This window comes from Megascapheus bottae, chromosome 5 (genome assembly GCF_031878675.1).
Source record: "Megascapheus bottae isolate mThoBot1 chromosome 5, mThoBot2.hap1, whole genome shotgun sequence".
NCBI classification, from domain to species: domain Eukaryota; kingdom Metazoa; phylum Chordata; class Mammalia; order Rodentia; family Geomyidae; genus Megascapheus; species Megascapheus bottae.
Window position 1 is genome coordinate 81,042,749 of NC_143513.1, and position 13,817 is coordinate 81,056,565.

Sequence of the window (13,817 nt, forward strand, 5' to 3'; positions counted from 1 at the left end):
CCTTCTCTTAGTAATTAGGATTACAATTAGTAAATAAAATACTCTACACTGTCTAGTGACACTGTATCTAAAATATTTTTCATTTCAATTAGTAAATAAAGTACTTTACACTGTCTAGTGACACTGTATCTAAAATATTTTTCATTTCAATTAGTAAATAAAGTACTCTACACTGTTTAGTGACACTGTATCTAGAATATTTTTCATTTCTTAAAAACAAACTTGCCAGGGTTTGTTTACATGTATAGGGATAAATTATTTCTATGTCTTTAATTCTGAAGAGAAGCTGTCTTTGAACCTTAGAGAGCTTGGCACTTATGGCTCTCACCTATACCCCTAGCTACCCAGAAGCCTGCCCAAGCAGAAAAATCTGTGAGACTCTTATCCCCAACTAACCAGCAAAAAGCCAGAAATAGAGGTGTGGCTCAAGTGGCAGAACACCAACCTTGAACATTTATGGCTAAGAAACAGCACCCAGATCCTGAACTCAATACTAGCCTAGCATTAAAGGGGAAAAAATGCTTGAGTAGTTGCTTCATCAACTCAAGGTTCCCACTTGTGTAAACATCCTCTGACTCTGAGCTGTCACACATCGGTTAAATGGTTGAATATTCAAAACTAGGAAGGATGTTGGCTTTCCTTCACATCATATATATTTGCTCTGGGCATACCAAATGAAAGCTGGGTCCCTCCGTGAACAGTAAGCACAGAAAGTAAGAAGGCACCAGCTCCAGTGCTAAATATTACTTCTAATCCCATCCGTCCATCATAATCTCAAATCTGAATCACAGAAGAATGACCAAGGGTTCTTTCCTAGGGCAAAAGTAACTGAGGCAAAGTGTGGGTTTTACCTCTCTGTCTGGTAACAACACTCAGGGTCAACAAAAAGAAAGGGGGGAGGGACACTCAAAAAAGTATTTCTGAAATCAACATACTGCTGATTCTGGCTAATGGAGAATACAAGCCTTTCAAACTTCAGCAAGCACCTAACTAAAACACTGAGTCTGTCCCCCCCTCATCAGCTCTGCAATGCCTCTGCAAACCACCCCACTCGAATCCACTGACCACTAATAACTGGATCCTCCTCCCTTATGACGTAGTGATCCAATGCACCACTCTTGGCTGGTAAAGCAAGTTTGGGAACTCTTACAGAATGGCTTAACAAGAAAATTACTCAAAAATGCCAGTTACTTACCAGCAACTTTTTTTTTGGGGGGGGGGGGAATGTGTCATCCTTGACAGTTTACATAACTCCCTATCACTTGGAGCAGTGGCACTTCACCTGATCACATACATGTTCTCACCTCAGGAGACCAGCACAGCAAGTTCTCTAATTCTAGTTCCAGAAAATGATTACAGACGATTTGTCAACAATAACGAAGCAAGAGAAGACCCAGGTGTCAAGGATGCTACACTTGCAGAGAGGCACAGCTTACTGCTAAGTAACCAGGTTCCTCTGAGGATGGATAGACTTACATCAACCAGCTGGTACCATAGACGACTGTGTGGCAGGACCACTGGGAGCTGGAGAGGGAAGTCAAGCCAAAAATAGTAGCTGTAGGAGTACACAACCAAACTGAGACTCTTGGCAGAAGACTGGTTCCAAGGAAAAACAGTGTTATGGAAAATCGTAGAGGGAAGAGCAGGTGAATGGCCTGCAGGGAAGGGAAAGAAATTAACACACCTACTATGTGCCAAGCACTACGCTAGAGACTTACCAAAGATAACGTCTTTAAATTCACAACTTCCCTGTGAGGTAGATAGGACTTTCCACTTTAAGACAAGACTTTGAAAAGGACAATAGTAATAGCCATCCTGTCTCTGAATAATTTTTAACGTTGGTGAGATGAAGCCAACATCCGTAAAAGGGGCGGAGGCAAGCAGCTAATCAGGTAAGCAGCCTGATTAGATATTTTAATAGATTCTAGTTGGTCCACTTCATTCATACAGAGACACATGAACTGTGCTATTGTCTAATATCCTTTAAGCTTTTCCACATGAAAGCAATGAGCACAGGAGCTCAGTGCAGGAAGATGGTCACGTCTTAGGGAAGGCTCAGAAGTGACCATCAACTACAGAAGAGCTGAAGACCGTCACAGGAACTATTCTTTCTTCAGAATTTGAGGGAGAAAAGGGAACACACACCCAGGTTTTAAATTAATCATTCTGGGGCGGGGAGTTTGGCCTAGTGGTAGAGTGCTTTGCCTAGCATGCACGAAGACCCAGGTTCAATTCCTCAGTACCACATACATAGAAAAAAGCCGGAAGTGGTGGTAAGGCTCAAGTGGTGGAGCTCTAGCCTTGAGAAAGTCCAAGGACAGTGCTCAGGCCCTGAGCCCAAGCCCAGGACTGGCAAAAAAAAAAATAGTCAATCTGGTGGAAATAACAGTACATTTCATTTTAATTCAGACTACTTTAGGTGAAGAAAAAACTGGAATGAGATAAATACCATGTTTGGGTAAAGAAGCTCAATAACAGCCGTGAATTTCTTAACCAGCTTGAGAAAGGAAAAGAGGAAGGGGATTGAAGGAGGCATTCTTAAATGAGTGTCCCAAACAAGAGAAGAGCAGAAATAAAATAAGAGGAATGAAATCCAGCTGAAATCTTGATGTAAATAATCAAGAGTGTTGGTGCTAAGGAATAAAATATATGGCTCATCTCAGACTGTAAATTATTTCCATTTTTGCTATCAAATGTTTTAACAGTCTTTCCAGATTGGGAAAAGAACCTCCATTTTCACTGTAAGGTTAATTATTTCCAATTTTGCTTTGTTTTGTGTCAGCCCTACTTCTTCCTGCAGGGATAATACGAACATTTAACAGAAAACACAGACCATCTGGAATACAATTCCAGGAAATTTAGATCCCTTAACACTCCTCCCTGAACCCCAGCTTCAGAAGACTGACCCTGAAGGACAGGGATCAGAAGAACACAATAATCTCAGGGTAAAAACCAAGACAGCGGGACGGGAGTTTGGCCTAGTGGTAGGGTGCTTGCCTAGCATGCATGAAGCCCTGGGTTAGATTCCTTCTTACCACATACACAGAAAAGGCCAGAAATGTTGCTGTGACTCAAGTGGTAGAGCTCTAGCCTTGAAAAAAATCTCAGGAATAGTGCTCATGCACTAAATTCAAGCCCCAGGACTGGCCAAAAAAAAAACAAAAACAGGCATGCCTGAATGAGGCTGTTAAGGTGAATTGCCCCTTTGCCATTATCTGTAACTCTCAGAATAGCACAGTCACAAAATAAAAGTTACTAAACTCTGTGTGTGTGTGCGTGTGTGTGTATATATATATATATATTTATATATACATATAATTCAATATGTAAGTATCATATTTATATAAAATATATATGTGTATGTATATATGTATGTATATATATATATATATATATAATAGGAAACCAGAGCAAAGCTCATCTGTTACAAGCAAACTAATATCCAACCCCAAAAATGGCCCTACATAGACAAAATAAAACAATTTCTATCTCTGAAAGAGAAAATTCTAAACAAAAATCTTAAGAGTGGAACAGAGCATTATGTGAGTTCATGGTTTTCCACAAGTGAGGGCAGCACACTAGTGTCAAAGCCTTACTGAAACAGAGTATCAGAATCCCCACTGGAAATGAACAGAGAAGACCTCAGGACTGTCCCAGTCCTAGGACAGAAATCCACCTACAGATTGATAACTGTTCTTCACTGTTCACTGATTAGTCAATAAGGAGTGCAGAGACAACTAGACAGCTCAACAGAAGAAAAGGCCACTCACTTTTTTTTTTTTGGTTGGTTGGTTGGTTGGTTGGTTGGTTGGTTGTGGGGCTTGAACTCTGGGCCTGGGTGCTATCTCTGAGCTCTTTCTTTCAAGGCTAGTGCTTTACCACTTGAGCCACAGCAACACTTCAGATTTTCTGGTGGTTAACTGGAGATAAGAGTCCCAAGGACTTTTGTGCCCAGGCTGGCTTTGAACCTTGATCCTCAGATCTCAGCTTCCTGAGTAACTGATTACAGGCTTGAGCCACAGGTGCCCGGCTGCCATTCATTTTTTTGTCAAAGAATATTCCTGGGCTGTATGACATTAGAACACCAAACTGAAAACACACAACTAAAAGATGGGATGATATGCAATCTTTTAAGTAGAGAAAAACTCTTAAGAAACATAAAACTCAAAATGGTAGGAGAAGGAAGGAGAGAGTGCTATATGACCAAACAGCAGAATAACAAAATGGAATCTTTTTTTTTTTTCTCCCCAGTCCTGGGTCTTGAATTCAGGGCCTGGGCACTGTCCTTGGACTTTATTTTGCTCAAGGCTAGCACTCTGCCACTGGAGCCACAGCACCACTTCTGGCTTTTTATCTCTAAGTGATACTGGGAATCGAACCAAGGGCTTCAAGCATGCTAGGCGAACACTCCACCAATAGGCCAAACTCCTGGCCAGGAAAAAAAAAAATGTAAACTAGTATTTCCAACTAAAGTCTTACAAATCCAAAGCAAGGCCCCAATCAAACTTGTAAAAGGTGATTTGTTTCCTGGCAGTACTAGAGCTTGAGCTCAGGTCTGACACATGTTAAGCAGGTGAACCACCACAGGGGCCATTCTCCTACCCTTTCTGCTTGATTTTGTTTTTGTTTTTTCATTATTTTTGTCAGTTCTGGACCTGAACTCAGGGCGTGGGCACTGTCCTTGGCTATTCTCAAGGCTAGAGCCACTTGCGCCACTGCACCACTTTTGGCTTTTTCTACATATGTAGTGTTGAGGAATCAAACCTGGATCTTAGTGCCTGCAAGGCAAGCACTCTACCACTAGGCCACACTCCTGTCCCTCTCATCATTTTTAACAGTTTCTCCGTTTGCCAATTAACCTGCACCATGATCCTCCCATCTATGTTTTCAGCATCCAGGAAAAAATAGCTTGCAATTTCTAGCAAGAAATGATGAAGACACTGGTGTGTGAACGGGGGAGGGGAGGAAGAGACCTAATGAAAATACAAGAGAATCTCCAATGACAACTGTTTTTAAAAAACTAGAAAAAGACACCGAAAAGCGGGAAAATTATAATAGAAAGCTTTACAGAAAATGATTTTTACTGGCTAAGACAAGGTAATAACCATGACATAGAAACCACTATCTTACAAACAGGCCACATATTAGCGTGTATTTACTGCTGAATGCATTTTCTGTTTGGTTTGGGTTTTTGGTACCAGTGCTGAGGCTTGAATTCAGTCTGGGTGCTGTCCCTGAGCGTTTTTCGTCAAGGCTAACATCCACCACGTGAGCCACAGCTTCACTTCTGACGTTTCGGTGACTAATTGGTGATGATGGTCTCGTGGACTTTCCTGCCTGGGCTGACTCTGAACCACATCCTCAGGTTTCAGCCTCCTGATTAGCTAGGATTACAGGTGTGAGCCACCAGTACCTGGCTAAATGACATTTTCAAACTGGATACTCCTTAAAAAGAATAGGGACTTTACCCGCGGAGGCGACACGCCATGGAGCTGGAGAACATCATGGCCAACACGCTGCTGCTGAAGGCGCGGCAAGGAGGATTTGGCAAAAAACATGGTCGTAGTAGGAAATGGAGGGAAATGTTGAAGTCACCCCCTGTGAGCCAGTGTAGTGAACTGAGACACTCATTGGAAAGGATTTGAGCAGTCTTTGTGAAAAGCAGCCAATAGGAAGACTTCTCTTCAGGCAATTCTGTAATACAATTCCAAATCTAAAGCTATAGGTTGAATTCTTGGATGCAGTGGCAGATTATGAAGTTGCCATTGATGTGGAACAAAGAGATTATGGACTATCAATCTTAGATAGATTCTTCAATAAGGAGAACTCAACACCCACTTTATCAGAAATATCTCCAGATATTGTGAAATGCTGTAGATTAAATCTGAAACAGAACTCCTCTGAAAACATCTTTGAGGAATGCACTAGGGCTGTTCGTAACTAGTTGAGTTCAAAACCATTTGAAGAATACCAAGAAAGCCCATATTTTTCTCAATTTTTACAATGGAAATGGCTGGAAAGGCGGCCAGTAACAAAGCATAATTTAGATATTACAGCATTCTAGGAAAAGCGGACTTGGAGAGGTTTGTGCCTGTCAAGTGGGAGCTACAGGAAAAATGTATGCCTGCAAAAAGCTTAAAAAAAAAAAAAGAATAAAGAAGAAGAAAGGTGAAGCTATGGCACTGAATGAAAAAATTATACTAGAAAAAGTGCACAGTCGATTTGTGGTTAGCCTATGCTTTTGAAACCAGGGATGCTTTGTGTTTGGTGCTGACCATTATGAATGGAGGTGATTTCAAGTTTCACATTTACAATCTGGGCAGCCCTGGTTTGGAAGAGCAAAGAGCAATTTTCTATGCTGCTGAACTGTGCTGCGGCCTGGAAGCTTTACAGAGGGAAAGGATTGCGTACAGAGACTTAAAACCTGAGAATATCCTCCTGGATAGCCATGGACACATTCGGATTTCAGATCTTGGTCTGGCCCTGGAAGTCCCTGAAGGAGAGACAGTTCGAGGAAGAGTCAGAACCGTCAGCTACATGGGCCTGGAAACCACAAATTACATCTAGTCTCCTGTGGATTTGAGGATTGCATCTACTTTCGAAAATAGAATGATGGTACTTGGTTTTATGTCGCCTTTTTTCACTTAATATATTTTTCAGGTCATAGTATAACACACATGAAGTGTATAATGAATTATTTGTAATTAAGCGAAAAAATAGAACAATATTTAATATAAAAAAATAGGTACTTTGAAGACATGGCTTGGGTAGAATAACTGCCTAGCAAGTACAAGGCCTTGAGTTCAAATTTCAGTATCAGAGGAAATAAATGTCAAACATAGTCACAATTTTCAAGTCAGAAGTATGAAAGAAGAGAATAGAAATAGAATAAATGAACAAACAAACCAGGACAACATTGATTCTACCAATAATCAAAGTTTCTACATCTAAGTCAATGCCTACAGCAGTACTGCAGGAAGACAGAAAGTCAACTCCGGTTAGACATTCTCACCAAAACAACCTAAAATAAACTGCAAAATTTAGTATCTTCTTCTACAACTAGAAAATAAGTGGCATAAATCTTGTATTGAAGGCTAGAAAAACACTGTTCATCTGTCAGGCTTTAAAGAATCTCAACTGAAGGTAACAGCACTTACATAAAAACAAGCAGATAACTAAAACAATTCTATCATGCCACTCCAAATGGCTTATGAACTTCACATGTTTGGATTCATCACTGCAGTCTAAAAGTTCTGCCAAATATCTCCATAAAACAGGCTTTGCTTTTACTTTCCTCTTCCTAGTTAACCTATTTGGTACTCTAACTTCTAAAATATTTAAAGGAGATGGATGGATTGGTGAGTGGGTGGGTGGATGGATGGACAGATGGATATGCTCGAACACAAAAAAACAATCACAGAAATATTCTCATCCAAGAAGTCAGGAGGCAATTAGACTACAGTATCAATAAAGTCCTTTTTGGTTAGAGTCATGAAACCATGACTTACTGTGGCAACAACAAGAAGCCTATAAATCTTCACAAACTACAAATCTTCCTTTTCCAAAAGTTAGTTACAATAGATTGGGAAGGAGGGATTTATTTAGCTTTGGGGTCAGAGTAGATAGGATAAAAGAAGAATCATTTGAAACAGAAGCAGCAGCAACATGGGCTCAAGAAAAAAAAAAACTAATGACCTTCATCAGGTCAGAGTTTTAGGCAACAAAATTAAATTCTTAAGGCCAGGGACTATTTTCCTCTTTTTATCCCAGTATTTTGTAAAAATGTTTTCTTGGGTGTTTTGTTTTTTTTGTTGTTGTTTTTTTTGTTTTGTTTTTTGTTTTTTGCCAGTCCTGGGCTTGGGCTCAGGGCCTGAGCACTGTCCTTGGACTTTCTCAAGGCTAGAGCTCTACCACTTGAGCCTCAGCACCACTTCCGGCTTTTTTCTATGTATGTGGTACCGAGGAATCGAACCCGGGTATTCATGCATGCTAGGCAAGCACTTTAACCACTAGGCCAAACTCCCGGCCCCAGTGTTTTGTTTTTGTTTTTTAATTTCCTCAGCTTTTCTGAGGTATATAGGATATAGGAGTATTCAATTTTGAAGCCATCTTGGTTCATTAAAATGCTAATCTCTTCACAGTATCTCATAAACTCCCACATCCAAAAAATGGTATGTTTACATTCAATAACTTATCTCCATTTGACAAACTAAAAACAGAATTTAACCAGTAAATAAATATCTTCTTGAGTACTTGGTACTGTTAAATTTAATACCAAATATTTTATCAGGAACAATTTAAGCTGCACATAAATAATGTACTTTCCTACTTCATTCTATGTAAAATGTATTCTGAGACATTAGATGGTCAGAGAAAGCTAAGTGACTTTTATTGCACTAAGGCTGTTTCCACACCCAGGATAACAGGTATAATCACTATAAAGATGAAAAGAAGTTATATACAAAGGACCTAGCACAGTGTTAGAAACAGTGTTGCTGTTAGCTTTTATTACACATCTAAGTAAGGCTGTCTGTAGCTGTTTGATATTTAAAAGCCACCAGATCAAACTTTCAAAAATAAGCTCTACTCATACCTATTTTGGGACTGTTACCCTTAGGGTTAACGAAGAGCTATTTACTTAATAACTAGACTCTGCTTTGAATCAGATCATGAGAAAGCTGTTAACACAAAACACATATTCATCAACTACAAGTCAGCCTTTAAGGAGTTGTCACCTAGCTGGGCAGTGATGCCTCACATCTATAATCCTAGCTACTCAGGAAGCTGAAATATGAGGATGTGGTTTGACACCAGCCCAGGCAAATCCATTACTCTTATCTCCAATTAACCAACAAAAAGCTGGAACTGGAGGTCTGGCTTAAGTGGTAGAGCACCAGCTGTGAGGAAAAAAAGCAAAACAAAAGTACAATAAGATCCTAAATTCAATCCCCTACACCAATACATACCAGAAAAAGACTGTCACGTGGTAAGATGAATAGCAACTAGGACCCATTCCTACTCATCTCTCACCACCAAGATGACCAAAGTTAACATTAGCATCACGACTGCCACTACTGTGGTATCATCTAAGTGTTTAAAGCCTGTATGTCCAATCAGCATGATAAACCCAGCAGTTAATTATTGAGTATTTATTACCAGAAAATTGAATTTTTAAAGTGATTGCTCATTGAAAATTACTTTTAAAACCCAGTTATTTGTATGCTTTTCATGTTTAGATATGCAGATGAATATTTACTAATCTTGATTTTAATCTGCACCCCTCCTTTTCCTAAAGCTCTCATTTGACTGATACCATGTCTTTCTTTCAAAACACAGACATCTTAAACAAGTACGTAAACCAGAATCCCACTAACTACTTCAATCCTGTTCAGGATCTGCCATTTTCCCCTCATCTTCCTGGCAGGTTCATTGCTTTCTTTGAAAATAGAAGATGTCTCAAGTTTATTAAGATCTACCTCTGTCTAGAAATGCTATAGAAAAGTAAATTCCCATCGCAAAGTGAATTTTAAAATTCTGATTAAAAGCCTTAGATTTTAAATAAAATGTAACCTTCTTATTAACCCCATGCATATGAAAAGAAAATTTTTTACCATATGGGATAATTCATGTTGGGGGAAAGGGGAATGAAGACAACTGTGAGTCAGAAAGCTTTGCTCTAATACCGATCTGAAAGCACATAAGGAATATCTGGCGTAAGAGTTAATCTTTCTTGTTATTTTTAATCAAGTCTTCAAAAACTAGGGCTATACCTACTAACAAAATATATTCTAAATGCTTAGAACTCTAAGAAAATTGTTACTAGTAAAATCTAAGGCAGCCACTAACAATTTTACATTAAAAAAGCAATAGCACTAAAAAATGACATCCTGAGGTCAATAACCAACATTCCAATAAGCAAAAAACCAAAACGTGCTGGTAATTACAACACATTGTGTTAACCAACCTCCCTAGTCCCGCGCAATGAGCTCACAGAAGTCATGATGTGCACAGGTTGTATCCTTCGCTGTTTCCATTCTTGGTTCAAGATTTCTGTTCTTTCCAAAATTTTCTGGCGATTGGAACTAAACATACTCTTTAAGGCAGGGGGGGGAGAGGGAGAGGGAGAGAGGAAGAGTAATTGTTCATTGTTAGAATATGTAATACCTCTAACAGGTTAAAAATCTAGTAATTCCTCAAACACATCAGGACCATTTTCTTAAATGCATATAAAATCAGGCTATCATTTTCTACATTCAAATAATACAAAAATACCACATGTATTGTTTTATTCCAAGTGAAAAAGCAACAGGAAATTATTCCCATCCTTTCTTTGTTAACTATGTTTAAAAAAAATAAGAATGATATTAGAACAGTTATGAAATACATTCTTTTGTATTAGGGCCCAGAGTCTCCAAATGAAAGGGAAGGTTATACTAAAAAAAAAAAAAAAAAAAAGACCTGACTTCCAAATAGTACTTCTATTATCATTGTGACAATAAAATGTTAATTAAGACAGATCAAGAACCTCAACTTCCAAATCCCCAGTAACTTTACTGTAAACATGACCTTGGCTGAAATGTACTGTCCCACATTATAATTTATTTAACTTGAGGCAAAGGGAACTTGCCTTAATTATATATGCATTTGTACAAAAGATAAGATTATACCTTTACTTCATCAGCTCGTCTGAACCTCTTGAGCTGCCTCAGCCGCATGTATTCAGATTTTACACGTTTCCGCCAACACACTGGTCCCTTCTCAGATTTCTTCCCAGTCTGGCCCATGGTTATTCTAAAAGCAAAGGTTTCACATTAAATTAACTAATTAATCAGCCTGAATGTCTTTTCATCCCCAGTAAACTAACAACAAACAAATAACACATACTGTTGAGATTTATAGAAAGGTGCTGATTTGTTTTATACAGTTAAATCCTTAAACTATCCTAAGGCCCTGACTGTGGTGACTCACACCTGTAATCCTAGCTACTCAGGAGGCTGAGATCTGAGGATTGCTGTTCCAAAGCCAGCCCAGGCACTTAAAAAGTCAGTGAGACTCTTATCTCCAATTAATCACAAGAAAACTGGAAGTGAGGCTTGCCTCAAGGGGTAGGGTGGTAGAGCCTTAACCTGAAGAGCTCAGAGACAGCACCCAGGCCCAGAGTTCAAGTCCCATGACTTACAAAAAGAAAGGTACAAAAAACCAGAAGTTGAGTTTGTTGTATGACAAGCACTCCAATGAATGGATCAAGGAAGTCTCCAGCCATTTCACAGAGGTTCAATCTCTCAACATGTGTTCTTTGGGCACTGTTCACCTCACATCTCATTTGGCTTTATATAATAACTAGGTGGTCCACAGTGCTTGTCTTTGTACTGAACATGTACAGACTTCTTATCTTTATTTACTAAGCAATATTATACAAGTCTCCCAACTACTTGCATAGCACTTACATAGTATTACTCACTAGAAGTAGGCTAGAAAGGCAGGCACTGGTGGCTCATGCCTATGATCCTAGCTACTCAGGAAACTGAGATTGAGGATCAAGATTTTAAGCTAGCAGGAGTAGGAAAGCTATGTATCTTCCATTAACCACCCAAAAAACAGAAGTGGAGCTGTGGCTCAAAGTGGTACAAAAAAAAAAAAAAAACATCACGAGACACCTGAGTTCAAGCACCAAGACCCATCCTCCCCCCTAAAAAAATGGCCTAGTGGTAGACTGCTTGCCTAGTATGCACAAAGCCATGGGTTTGATTCCTCAGTAACACATACACAGAAAAGGCCAAAGTAGTGCTGTGGCTCAAGTAGTAGAGGGCTAGCCTTCACTAAAAAGTGCTCAAGGACAGTGCCCAGGCCCTGTCTGGCCAAATAAAAAATAAAAAAAAAAAGCCCCAGGACTGACAAAAAATTCTCTCTCACAGACTCTCACACACACACATTTTTAACCACACTTCATACTTTTTTAAAGTTTTGTCAAGGATTTATTTTTGTATAAGTGTTAAAAAGAAAAAAAATTTTAAAGGGAACATTTCCTGCTCTCCATGCAAGAAATAGGATTTAAAAACTCCCATGTTTCCTATTTAAACACTGTGATAGTCTGTTTTTCTGCTTCTTATGCCACTTCTATGCACACAAGGTATACCTGCTAGCAAGGGGAGGAGGAATGCATCAACTGATTACAAAGTAAATTTTAAGCCTTATCTTTAGTTTCAGGCTCTAAGAACCAATTATGGTTAAGTGGGAAGACAGCCTATATATTTCACCCATGTTTACTGTATACTACACTTTACCTTAAGTCTAAGCAAGCATCCTTTTCTAGAAGTTTCTCCTAAAATTATTTAAATCACACTATCTACAAGGGATTCGAAAAACAATTTACTGTTGAGCAGTGGAAACTGTAATAAGCCATGTTAATGATTTTTAATTTACCTTAAGAGCAACAGGAAGCCAGTGTGTTAAGTAAAAGGGGAGGTAAGTTTATTAATTCACATTTGAAAAGACCAAGCGGACAGCATGCAGGAACAGGACAGGCTACTGCCTTGTCTTTAACCAGGAGGTGACAATAAGCTGTAAATAACACAGGCAAGGAAAGAAAAGTGAACTAAAGTTACCGAGGCACTAAGGGCATGGCTCAAGTGATAGAGTACCTGCCTTAAAAAAGGTCCAAGGTCCTCAGTTCAATCTCCAGTACCACAAAATAAAACCTTTGGGCCTGCGAATGTGGCTTAGTGGTAGGTGAGTGTTTGCCTAGCATGCATGAAGCCATGGGTTCAACACCTCTGTACCACATCAACAGAAAAATATTGGAAGTAGTGCTGGGGCTCACGTGATAGAGCACTAGCCTTGAGCAAAATAAACTCACAGACAGTGCCCACACCCTGAGTTCAAGCCCCAGGACTGGATAAATATAAGTAAATGGTTTAGGACATTTTCTCACCATGATTTAAATATGGCAAACAAAGAAGAAAACAGCTTCCCAAAATGAATATCTGAGTTAACTAAGTAGAACTTTTTTTGGGCCAGTCCTGGGGCTTGAACTCAGGGCCTGGGCACTGTCCTTAGACACTTTTTGCTCAAGGCTAGCGCTCTGCCACTTGAGCCACAGCGCCACTTTCGGCTTTCTCCCATTTATGTGGTTCCAAGGCACTGAATCTTAGTCGAGCACTCTACCACTAGGCTATGCTCCTGGCCCAGTAGAGCTTCATTTATATCTGTTTACATAAAACCCTCAGGAATAAAGAAAACTTCTGTGGAGATTTAGAGGGAATGAAAAGGCCCCGAGGCTGACAGGTATTTTGGTTTGGATATTAAATGTCATCCAGACTCCTTTGTTGAACACCTGGGTCTCCAGCTGGTGGCACTAAGTTGAGAGGTGACAGAAACTGGCAGGTAGGGTGTAGATAAAGCAGACCCCTGGATGGAGAAAAGGCATGCCTTTGAAGGTTGCACCTGGGCTGGATCTTCTTCATGCTTCCTGATTGCCGTGAAATCAATTAGTCCCTACCACACAGGATACTCTGCCCAAACTCATGTGACAAAGCAATAACCAAGTCTTGAGTCAAAATAAGTCCTTTCTCCTGAGTTGTTCTCTCAAGTACTTTAGTAAATAAAGCTATACTAAGTAAGATATCCTGGGTATCATTACTAGCCACAATAGGTATCTTTCTTCAGAATACTCAACCACCAATGGGAGAATTGAAGAAATTCATTTTCTGTGAGTGTGTGTGTGTGTGTGTGTGTGTGTGTGTGTGTGTGTGTGTTCTGGGGCTTGAACTCAGGGCCTGAGCACTGTCTTTGGGCTTTTCTCAAGGTCAGAGCTCTAC

At 39.6% G+C, this 13,817-nt stretch overlaps 1 protein-coding gene and 1 pseudogene across 16 annotated transcripts in view; one reads left to right on the forward strand and one right to left on the reverse strand.

Moving 5' to 3' along the window:
* The window catches only part of Ezh2 (enhancer of zeste 2 polycomb repressive complex 2 subunit), a 65,595-nt gene that overhangs the window by 31,461 nt on the left and 20,317 nt on the right, over positions 1 to 13,817 (reverse strand). For 11 of the 16 annotated variants that reach the window (XM_090333470.1, XM_090333464.1, XM_090333465.1 and 8 more), the window contains 2 exons: positions 10,668 to 10,791; positions 9,965 to 10,093 (listed from right to left, as the gene is read on the reverse strand). In XM_090333470.1, coding sequence (XP_090189596.1) covers positions 9,965 to 10,093; positions 10,668 to 10,784 — 246 coding nt within the window. In that variant the 5' untranslated portion in view covers positions 10,785 to 10,791. Of the gene's footprint in view, positions 1 to 9,964; positions 10,094 to 10,667; positions 10,792 to 12,423; positions 12,492 to 13,817 lie in introns of those variants that run through there. The other 5 variants (XM_090333479.1, XM_090333475.1, XM_090333478.1 and 2 more) reach the window with 2 other exon arrangements.
* LOC150063750 (G protein-coupled receptor kinase 4-like) lies at positions 5,474 to 6,567 on the forward strand (annotated as a pseudogene).